This window comes from Salminus brasiliensis, chromosome 1 (genome assembly GCF_030463535.1).
Source record: "Salminus brasiliensis chromosome 1, fSalBra1.hap2, whole genome shotgun sequence".
In the NCBI taxonomy this organism is placed as follows: Eukaryota; Metazoa; Chordata; class Actinopteri; order Characiformes; family Bryconidae; genus Salminus; species Salminus brasiliensis.
The window spans coordinates 74,544,900-74,556,984 of NC_132878.1; the positions used below are offsets into that span (position 1 = coordinate 74,544,900).

A 12,085-nucleotide genomic window follows, 5' to 3' on the forward strand; every position below is an offset into this window, starting at 1 on the left:
TGGACAGAAACAGACAGAAATGGACAGAAATGGACATACATTTCATTCAGTTCATTCCCCCCCAGTTTGTGGCCAGGCCAGGCTACACAAAGCCAGCATTGAGCGTTAAGCGCACTGAGCGAAAACCTACAAATCCCAGAATGCAGCGGGGCGCTGACTTCTCTCCGTCAGCCCCCTCCATCAAATCCGCAATCTCATTCAGTCAGTGAGTTGCCGTGCTGAGGACAACAACATCTACCTCCCTTCCCCGCGTAAGTGCTGTCCTCCTTCCCCGACCCTGACAGCGGCTCCGTGCTCCTCCGCGGCGGCGGCGGCGGCGGCGAGAGCGCGCTCTCCTCTCCTCTGCTCTCCTCTCCTCTCCTCTCTGTGCCACTGTCCTGTTCACAGCTGCTGGATCTGATACTGTTTCATTGTCAGTGAGTAAAGTCGTGACTCGTGTGGTCGGTGGGGTTTGGGGTGTCAGCCTTTGTTTAAGAAACGCTGAAGACCTGCTCTGGTGAGGAGCGCTGCGCTTCTCGCTGCGTTTCATTGGGTCCTGTGTGTTTCTGTGAGTGTCTCTGGTCTTCAGTCATACAGTCCTTTCTGCTCTTTGTCTTCTCAGCCAGCTGTCTGCCTGCCTGCCTGCCTGCCTGCCTGCCTGTGCTCTGACTGAAACACAGACATGCCCACACGCTTAGACTACTTGTAGCTTTGTGGACAGTTGAAATGATTGCTGGCACTGTGATTAATCATCCCTTTTGTTCCTCTGCTTTCCCGTCTGGATCCAGGATACTGAGCAGCTGTTCCACAAAATCAAGGGGAACGACCCCACAAGGCGACCGGGAAAGGAGCTTTTGAATAAAACATCACTAGAAGCCCATTTCGGCTTGATGGCCGAGGAGAACTTTCACTTAGGATGCATCCTTCGCCCATGCTGAAGATGAAGCACACTGAATGAAACCAGTGCCTGCTCACCGCCTGATTATGAGGTGAACCTTAACGCCAGAAAGCTACTCTGGAGGTCCGTGCAGAGCAGATGCTTTGTGAATGATCTGTTGTGCCCACTTTACAGAATCATGGTAATCTGTGGTGTGGTGGTATAGGAGTGTGGCTATAACCAGGCAGGTGGATCATGATCTACGCTTTAGATATTCAGAACAGGGTCAAGCCTGACATTAGGTACTGAAACCGAGTCAAGCCCCAAGTTCAGGTAAAATGACTTCATCGGACAACGATGAGACTGGAAGCGACGTGTCCGTGTCCCTTGAGGCCGACAACTTCCAAAGCCAGTACGAGGACTCTGGGAATTACTACAAATCCAAAAGTTTGCCCGTTCTCAATGGTGGATGTCCAGGAGACGATGAACTTTTGGAGCCAAGGCTGGTCGGCACGACCGAGACTGCGATACACGCTGACCAGCGGTCAGTGTTCAGTGAACTCCAGCGAAAAAGTGACTCCAGCCAGTTGGACTCCCCAACCCGGACCGACTTTTCGCCCTCCGCGTCCAGCATGATGGGCCTGAGCAGCTCCCTAAGACCGGAGACCAGCAGGACGGGCAGCAAAAAGCTGGGCTTCTCCTTAGCAAGGCTCATGGACTTTCCAGTAAGGAAGTACGTCAGGAGGATTCTCTCAGACTCAAGGTGTTTCCTCTTCTGCATGTGCTACCTGACTTTCATCCAGTCGCTGATGGTTTCCGGTTACCTCAGCAGCGTGATCACCACCATAGAGAAAAGGTACAGCCTCAGGAGCTCAGAGTCAGGACTGCTGGTCAGCTGCTTTGACATCGGAAGTCTTCTGGTGGTAGTGTTCATCAGCTACTTTGGGGGCAGAGGCCAAAGGCCGCGCTGGTTGGCCGTAGGTGGGGTGTTCATAGCCGTAGGGGCTGCCCTGTTCTCCCTGCCGCACTTTATCTCGCCCCCTTACCAGATCCAGGAGGTGAACTCTTCAACAGGAAACGAAGGCCTCTGCTTGATTGGCAACGGCAGTGGCCGGGACACTCTGGACATCTCGTCCTGCCCGCGGAACCAGGAGGGCAACGAACACTCCGTCTATGTAGCCCTATTCATCTGTGCCCAGATTCTGGTGGGCATGGGGTCCACTCCCATCTACACGTTGGGGCCAACTTACTTGGATGACAATGTGAAGAAGGAAAACGCCTCACTATATCTAGGTAAGACTGTTCTCTCTTTCTCTTGGACTTATCCCTGTGAAGAGCATTGCTTCAGCCCCATGGTTTTTAAGCCTAGTCATAGAGAACCCCATGCTACAGCATGTAAACAAGCCTCAAAACATAACATTCACTCCCCAGCCTGTACAGACCACACATGGAAGAATTGACTTTTTATTACTATTTTTAATTAAAAAATTTTAATTTACAAATGTCTATATTCAGCCTCAAGCTGATTAGCTCCGCCCATTCACATTGAAGTTATAAGTCTCTGTTTAAATGAGGTGCAGTAAAGGGCAGCTAGGCAGAACAGAAGTCATTTATATATTGCCATGGTCACGCAAAGCCCTTGTCTCTTATCTCCGTTTTTGCTGTTTTTTATATCTTTGACGTAAAGTGACGGGAATCTGGCAGTTGTTCTTTCCGTTGTGTCAAAATGCTCCAAAATATTTTCACATTGACTTCCATTTAAAAGTTAAGAAGGTTATTTACATCATGTAAAGCTGCCATTTTGGAGATGCATGGTTTTTGTGTGACCCTGATGATATGTCTAGCTTAAAGGCATGGGGACACTTTTAGTATTTTAATTAAAAGGCATAAAGAGAGGCTGAAATATGGTGAATGTTTAGGTTGGAGTTGGACAAAATGTAGAAAAACAGGAGCACCACATGGGGCTATAAGCATGTGAGTGATATATGTGGTTTTATTTATTTATTTATTTATTTATTTATTTCTCTCAAATATTGTGTTTGGAAAAATAAACTGTTTTAAGAAAAAAAGTCTAAAATCAGGAATTATAATAAATAAGTAAATAATGTAAGATGAAGTCAAAATTCACTGACATTCAATCAGCTACTTCGAAATGTAATATATTGACCATGAAGATGGTAAGGATCCTGAAATGTGTGTATCGCTACAGCCCTTCTAAGCATAGGGGTGGAAATGGAAATGTATAGAAATATGGAACACAAAGCATATGGGGAGTAGGGTTACTTTAGTTTAGTCAGATATCTTAACTTAAGCTCTATCCAATAGGTGAAAAGCTGAGAGACGTTACTAATGGAAAATACATGTAGTCGTAGTTTAAGGTGGGAAATGTGAGATAGTGAAGGGTTCCTTTTCAGCAGATCCTTTTTTCAGTCTTGTGTGCTGTGAGGTGCTTCCGTCGCAGATCAGAAATCTTTCTGGCACCTCCCACAAGTAAACAGTGCACACATACCCAGCTATTCATGTCATGCAAAAGACCCCAGGACGTCTTAGAGCCATGCCTCATTTTTCCAGCACTCTAAAGTCTAGTTCCGGTGCTTGTGAGTTTGTTATAGGCACTTTTGGTGATGGATCAGGGTGAGGGGGTACTCTGTGGCTGAATAGCACTGAATAGCACTGTGTTGCGACACATTCCTCATTTAGCCCTCATTAAACACTTCTATGACAGTTTGGACCAGACGGGATAACCTTCATGTCTCGTATATCGTTGAGTCTTGAGCGGCGTTGCTCCAACCCAGCCGTGTATCTGCGATGATCTGGCTCTTGTTGAAGTCGCTCAGGTCTTCATGCCTGGCAGTTTCTCTTACGTCCATCACGTCAACTACGAGAACTGACTCTTCAGTTACTGGCTTAACATTTATACCAGACGTTGACATCCATTGTTGTTGTTGCTTGAGGATATTCACTTCATGTGTGAGCAGTTATAATGTTCTGGCATTAGTGGCATTGGTGTATATCCAGCCCCATTGTTAATTATCTGCTGGCTAAGTTCAGGTGTGTTTTGTAAAACAATAAAAAGAAAAAAGAAAAGGGCACTGCATCAGTCCCTAGAGCTGCGGTGCTGTGTTACAGACTCGATGGGCGTGCAGTAAAGGGAGCATTTGCCCACAGAATAGCAGGGAAGGAAATGAGCAGCTATTAATGATGCATATCCTACGAGCGTGAACCTGATGCAGCAGATTTAGGGGTCACAGGGGATACAAACATGGACACACAATCCTCTCTCCTGTTTTTTTTCTAAACTCCTGTCCTTTAGTGCAACCTCTGTGACCCCTATGCTTTATACAGCATGACCAGTGGCTGTGGCTGAGGGGATATCCGTTGTATGAGAATGGTGAAGCCTCTGGAACCACATAGTGGTGCGTGATATCATTCATGCGTCTGGTCTGTTTTTATTCTGACTGATCTGACTGAGTTTCTATCAGTGTTGCACCAATACTGGCACTTAGACACAGTATCAGTATCAGCAATAGAGAGCACTGATACCATAAAGCTTACTGATGCCATCAATTTTGGTTTGCAATCCAGTCATTAATAGTTTTTACCATTAAACAGACATTTAACTTTTAGCACTTTTTCTTTCCATGTGCTTCCAGAAGTTGAGTTTAAGCAGCTTGTTTTAAGGCCATCTTTTTACATAGAAACATTTACTTGTAATGAAATGTGAGTTGTAAACACCAAATCAAAAAAGCTGTTTGGTGGAGCTTAGCAAGATTATGCTTCCCTGCGTGCTTACTGCATTGTGGCAGTTTTAATTGCTTCATAGCTCTGAAGCTTTTCAAATGTGCAGTTACTCAACCAGTACATGCTGTTCTCTTCAAGGATTATCCGGATTTATAGGCATCTATCAAGTATTTAAGTCAGGGTTGGTATCGGTATCGGTACTCTGTATCGGTAGATACTTGAAAATCTGGTATCGGAAAGGAAGAAGTGGTACCTGTGCATCTCTAGTTTCTATGATGCAAACAAGCCATTATGCAAGTTTCAAAACCTAATGTTCACTTTGCATACAGTCCAGATATAGAAACTAAAAATGCTCAATTCCAAAATTTTGTCACAAGCCTACTCAGGCTGAAGACATTTAGGTTGTTTCATCCCAGACTGCTTTGAAAATGTGGAGCTTTACAAGGCAGCCAATCAGAACAGAGGTCATATGTTTTATATTTTGACGTGTTCACTACAGTCCACCTGAGGTTTTGTGCATCAAAAACAGTCTGAATTTTTCTGACTGTTTTTAACCTCTTTTTATCTAGAATTTTTGCAGCTTTTTGTCATTGTACCTTTTTGACTGATTGGGTGACCTGTAATGACTGCATGACCTTGACTACATTGGCGGGAGGATGGACGGCCCATGTATCATAAAATCCTGAGTGAAAACATCCTTCCCTCCGCCAGGACGCTGAACATGGATTGTGGATGGGTCTTCCAGCATGACAATGTAATGTGACCTGAAATGTGTTCAGTGAAAAAGTGGTGCAGGTTGAGCAGGAATGGGCGGAGCCAAACTGCTCTAGTTTGAAAAAGCAGGGGTATGAAATGCATGTATTTTGTATAGACTGGGGAGTCATGGTAGGTTTTGAAACTTCAGAAATGTAAACATTAAAAAAGAGACATTGAGGAATATAGGCCATAAGTGATACTGTGAGGTTGGTAGATGGTCAGAAAAAAATGAATTGTAACTGGGGGTTACAATGCTATTTAAATACATTAACCATGTATGAACTATATTTACCTAATAAAAATCATCCTAACAAGTTAAAACCAGTAGAAGTCAGGAGAAGTCATTTCCCTTAATGCTCAGTATCAACTGCCAGAGTCAGAAATCCACAACAATAGAAGTGTGTCCTTGTGGAAGTAACACACTGTCTGGAGTTTGACAAAACAAAGGCGGCTGTAGTTCACCAATTGATTAGACAGGCCACTGAATTTGGCGTGGGCTGTCTTTCTTTTTCTAGGGGTCAGTTTATCTCCAGCCTGGTTGGTAAGTGGGGCAGTTTGGTGCCCCCTTTCCATCTGCCCTGCTCCCAGCCCAGTTGGGCTTAGCTGAGGGAGGGGCATAAGTGGTCAGAGGACAGTAATTTATCATTATATTGTAAATAACACTGTAATTGTCTATCAAGTCTCTCCTAAATATGACGTGTTCTGCGTGTTTGTCATTATGACTGTTCTACAGCTCTCTTATTCATTAGTGAATCATCTGCAGCTTCATTCAGTGTTCTGGACACATTAATCATTTATTTTCTGTTGATTTCCATAAATTACTTTATAGTCAGGGATGAGGTGTAATGGAGTACATGTAATGGTGTAACATAATCAGGATCCACAAAAACATCAGCTGTAATCCTTTACAGTTACAGTGGCAAAATGTAAATTAGAGTTTCCAGCACTAAATACTTTAAAAGCAAAAAATCTTTACATTTAAAGAATTCATGAAGATAAGCTAGGACTGCTGCATGATTAGCCGACTGCTATATATATATGTATATATAATATGTGTGTATTTTTTATATATATGTATATATATTAGTATGTGATCCCTCGCTGATTTTGTATGTTTGCCCTCTGACTGAGAAATGAATAGTCTATCATTTTATTGGTGCTCTTTAGCATCAAATCAACTCGCCGTTTTGGAGGAAGAGAACTGCTGACTATGACCCCAAGAACACCATCCCCACCATCAAGCATGGAGGTGGAAACATTATGCTTTGGAAGTGTTTCTCTGCTAAGGGCACAGGACAACTTGACTGCATTGGCGGGAGGATGGACCATGGGGCCATGTACCATAAAATCCTATATGTGCACAAAAACCTGGTCATCAGCTACAAGAAACGTCAAGGGTTTTACCACCAAATACTCCAAGTCTCGTTTTGCGAGGGGATTAAATACTTATTTCACTCAATAAAATGCAAATCAATTAATATATTTTATATAATGTGATTTTCTGGTTTTTCTTTTTGATATTTTATCTCCTACTGTTAAAACAAACCTACTATTAAAATTATAGACTGTTCATTTCTTTGTCAGTGAGCAAATTTACAAAATCAGTGAGGGATTAAATAATTATACGTTAAATCTTATATATCCTCACTGACCCAATAAAACCTTCTCAGATAAACAATTTTGACATTTGTCAATGTTTTACATAACCTAAAAAGGCAGATCTTTATACTGCCCTGCTATGAAAACCAGCATACACCAGTTTAGACAAATCATGCTGGTCTAGGCTTCAGTCGGAAGTTTGAGCATTTCATGATAAATAGTTCAGTTTAAAACAAGCATAATCACTTGGAATAAAATCATTTTACTTTTACTAACAGTCTTTGTATAAGAAGGTTTTGTACAAAAATCCATTTTGAAGATTAAAAAGACAAGTAATTGAAAAACTCATGGAAAGTAATCAGATTACCTTACTGTAATATAGTAACCCGAGACTGCTTATGAAGTACTAGAATCAGTGTTTCCAGCCATTTGAACGGCATTGTATACATGTACAAGACTGCACACTCACTGACTTTGTCACACTGAACTCTCTGTTGCCTTTGTGCTCTGATCTCTGATTACAACACTTGAAACCAGTGCAGCCTGTGAATAGAGGCTGGGGGGGGGGCGGCAACGGGACAAAAAGTACTGTCTTGATAGAAGCTGACCTTGTCTTTTGACCAGAATTTTGCACATATGAGGAGTTGAGAACAGTGGTTATCAAAGACTTGCCACAGTGTACAGGCCACTGTTACTATCTGCCCAGAGGCTGTTCTTCTGTGCCCTTGAAATCTGTTCAAACAACAGCTGAAGAACAGTCCTCCAGGAAAGATCAGGACTGCAAAATGCTTTGGTTTCTGTTGTTTTGGTATGATCTGAGGCGGTGTGGTCAGTAGACAGAGCTTTGGTTGTGGCTGTAATCACAACATTGTGGGTTCAATACCTGGGTCTGCTTAGCCGTCACTGTTGGGCCCTTGAGCAAAGCACTTCTCTCTCTCTTCGTTCTAGACGTGTTTTGGACAAAAACAAAAAACACACAATTTCTCAGTGTTTTGTCACTGAAGAACCCAGATCATGTGATTTTCTCCATTTTCGTTTTCTCTGTTGCACATTCCAATCTCTCTTTCCTTCTTGTATTTGGAATATCAGATAAAGATCCAGACTGCATGCTTGAGCCTGCTCTCACACACAGTCTTCTCTCTTTGTCCCGAAGTACAACAGTGTATTTTTGGACTTCGGAATGCTGTATTTATGGCTGCTTCACTGTGCTAGATGCTAACATGTCAAATAGCATCTGTCCTGCTCTTTTCCCTTTGGGTGTCCTCTACTGAAATGGGAATTGTGTTGAGCTATGCCAACCCGATCTCAACCCAACCCCCATTGCACACAAAGTAATTTACAGCTGACCTATCAAATAACAGCAAGACTTTGGGCTTGAAAAACGCTGGACTGTTACAGTGAGTCAATTCAACTTGATTATTTGGTTAAAAATGAGTAGTTGAATGGTGATTATGCATGTTTTTAATTCTCTTGCTGTTCTTACAGTAAGAAGCAGAGAATGTTTTAGTTAATCATTTAAATAAAGTATTTTGCAACAGAGTATTTAAGAAATCAAAGATTCAGAATAATTTACTTTAAATTGATTTATGTGTTTTTGTTCACCTTTTATTGTTTGGCCTATACTGTAATCTTGGGTATTGGAGAAATATTGGTCTGATATGTGTTATTTTAAAATGAGATATTTGTAATTTAAACTCTTCTTTTAAAATGAGCATCTAACAGTAGGCTACACAAACTACTCAAATACTCTCCTAGCTTTCTGTCCAGCATTTTATTTATGCTGATATCAACCTTAAACCCAGATCCATACCAACATACTGGTATACCATCTGTAATTAAAGTTTATACATTTGAACTTAATCCCCAGACTTGCTTTGGTTAGTAGTCTTAAGTGTGATAATGAAGAGTAAATATGAAATTTAAAGATGTAATGCAGAGTATATATATATATATATATATATATATATATATATATATATATATATATATATATATAATGTGTGTGTGTGTGTGTGTGTGTGTGTGTATATATACTCTTCTCATATATCTTATTCAGTAACCACTATAAACATGTCACTTTCAGAGTTCAGAGTTCAGAAACTTGAATGACATTTATAATTTATTTTTCAAATAAACTATTTTTAAAATGAAATATTTGACATATTTAAGGCTTCTGTAGAGACACTGTCCCAGTTTCTGAGGTGTTTCCCCTGCCTTATTAATTCAAACCCCACTTCAATTTCTCAGTGACCTGAGGGGGAAAAAAAGCAAGGGATTGAATTCCCACATGTGTGCACATTTGATTGTGTGTGTGTGTCATGAGTGCTGCTGCAGCCCTGTGAACATTGTGATAGCTGGTTACAGTGTGGCATCACTGGGTTGTTCTTGGGGCTTGTTAATTTAGACAAAATACTACTATAGTAATTATATTGCTACATATTGTAAATTATACATATTGTGATCCTCCAGTGTTTTACACACATTGGTGACGTGTTAATTGTGGTAAAGCTAAAGGCTGGTGTTCATTATTTTGTTGACATGATAACATGAGTGCGTATTAAACCACAGCGTATTCACCAGTTATTGCCGTTACTCCTTCAGATCAAATCAGTAGACCAAGTATATGCGCATACCCTCACCAGCCCATGCCAGTCATCAGCTGAGAGTAGCAGTTGGGTGAGGAATGACCCCCTAGAACATGACTGACGTTTGCTTGACCACCTCCTCTGTCAATAAAGCTGATCTCTGTCTGATAAACGGCCAGTGTCCTCTTCCCACTACACAATATTTCCTGACCTGGGTTGTATGTAGTAATCCATTAATAAAGTGACCCCCACCCCCTCCCCCCTTCACAGTGCTTTTCTGACTGATTTACACACACCACTAGTTCTCTGTGTGACGTGGTTAAAGATTGGAGTCAGCTGAAGTGGGCAGTCCTGATTGGATTGAATTGGAGTGTGTGTCTGATGCTATAAACAGGATGAAGTACACACTCCAGAAGGCTTTGTGTTGGACTCCTCCAGGACTTTGATTCTCGTAGTTAATCAGCAGTCTTGTTTTTTGTTTTTTTATTCCTCTAGTGTCACAGGTCGTAAGCGCATGTAGGAGCTAGTCGCTGGTCTGCACATTTCAGGACTTAGATCTGAATTAAAACAGCAATATATATAAAAAAAGGAATTTATCATGATCAACCAAACAATAATGCAGTGTAAAAATAAAGCAACCCAATCAGTGAATAACTCTAAATAAGAGGCATAGTTGATAGTAATGATACGTTATAAATTACTGTCAACTAAGTAAAGGATAAATAAATATCAATTAAAAAATAAATACATTAAAAAAACACATTTCAATAACTAACAAATATACAATAAAAAATGTGTGTCCTGAGAATAAAAATGAGGTAAGCTTTACATTGGCATGTTGTCCCAGGCTAAAGGTGCACAATAAGCAAAACTGGATTTTACTAACTCCGTAACAATGGAGGGCCCTCATTAAAAGACAACAGTGAAGTAATGTAGAGGCCTTATAAATAAATAAATATAAAATAAAATCGAATAAAATCCAGTGTCTATCACAACTTGCACAGAGACAACCAGCTTACAATGTATTATAAGTATCCCCACTAATAAATATTCTCGCAAAATGATGAACAGAATCGGAGCCTGAGATTTGAAGCTAAAACATGCATTTAGAAAATGTTATCATCATAATTTTCTTTTCTTTTTTTTTACTAGAAATGGAATAAAAAAGTTTTTTTTATAATAAAATGGAACATAATCCTTGCTTTTTAAGGACACTGTCCTTTTTAAGTATGAAAAGGATGCAATAAAATAACAGTTTAGGCTGATTTAAGACTGATGTATACTTCAGAAGTCTGTGTTTAGATGTTGGGAAAGGTGCTTAGCCAATCAGCTCATAAGAGTGTGGGGTGGGGACATAGAATAAACAAGCATTCTCACTTCTAGATCTACACAATCTAGCGTCGACAACCCAGCCATTCTGTCTATGTGGAGCCCATCTGGGTAGCCGAACTGAAAGTTTGTCCTCGGGTTCCTTGTTGGATTCCCGGTCAGTGATGGGACCATGAGGGGTTGAACTTGGGCCCAATCTAGGTTGTGCACATGGAACCTAGATGGGAGCCATGTAAGATTAAGGTGGGCTGTGACGATGGGGCACATTTGGAAAGCCCACCTGGGTCCTAGTATTGAAAGAAAAAAAAAATGCTTCACCTAGCCCATGTTCCGCCCAAGTAACAGTAACTCCAAATCAGTCACGTTTATTTATTCAGTAAACATTTCACCAGAATTGCATATGGTCTCCTAATGGTTTTGAAATCAGTAGTTGATCAGTATGTGGATGCTGAGGTGGCCAGTTTATCACAGTGGACTACATGCTGACTGGTCTATGAGGCAGTAGTAATGGAGAGTGCAGATGAGTGGATGGACTCTGTGGCTTTTTGCTTGTGGATAATGTGCTTTCAGGCTTCCAAGTCAATGCACTGAGGGTGCACGCTGCTTCCTTCTGTTAAATTTAGAAAGAGAACAGCTGCTGGATGTCCTGTGGCTGTGTGTGTGTGTGTGTGTGTGTGTGTGTGTGTGTCTATGCATGTGGCAGGACTCAAGGTAGATCCCATGTACTTCTTCCGTCATTCTGTGCCATGGCAACTGTGATTGTCCGTGCTTCATCTTCTCTTTCTTTCCTTCCACTCTTCTCAGCGTTCTTGTGATGTTGCTTCATGTTTCCACTGCCTTTTCTCTTCATATACACACTCACTCACACACACATCTTCTTCCTGCTTCTGGTGGGTTTTAAGGTTTCTCTACTGGGCCCAGTCACCTTCCCAACTGGCAGTACATTTGCCTTCCTTTAGGTGTGAACGGTGCCACTGTTCTGGTGTTGTGGGCTTCTGAGGGATTACTCAGCTTTCTGGGACTAAATGTGTGTCAGCAGGATTAAAGTACAGAATTCTGACCATTTCTTTATAATCCAGTGGTTGAGATGTAAACCATCCTTCAGAGTGGACTTGGTGTGAAATTGTTAATTGAAGAGAAACGTTTATGTGTAATATTGATGATGGTAAAGTAGTGCAAACCTGAAAATAGTTTTATTTGTTGGGGGATATTTTGCCAT

At 41.3% G+C, this 12,085-nt stretch overlaps 1 protein-coding gene across 3 annotated transcripts in view; it reads left to right on the forward strand.

Moving 5' to 3' along the window:
* The first annotated feature begins 203 nt into the window (after window positions 1-203).
* slco5a1 (solute carrier organic anion transporter family member 5A1) overlaps window positions 204-12,085 on the forward strand; it is a 63,385-nt gene continuing 51,503 nt past the window's right edge. Inside the window, exons 1-2 of one of the 3 annotated variants that reach the window (XM_072688851.1) lie at window positions 204-251; window positions 768-2,149. In XM_072688851.1, the coding sequence (XP_072544952.1) occupies window positions 1,195-2,149 (955 nt within the window). In that variant the 5' untranslated portion in view covers window positions 204-251; window positions 768-1,194. Of the gene's footprint in view, window positions 417-767; window positions 2,150-12,085 lie in introns of all 3 variants that reach the window. The other 2 variants (XM_072688852.1, XM_072688853.1) reach the window with 2 other exon arrangements.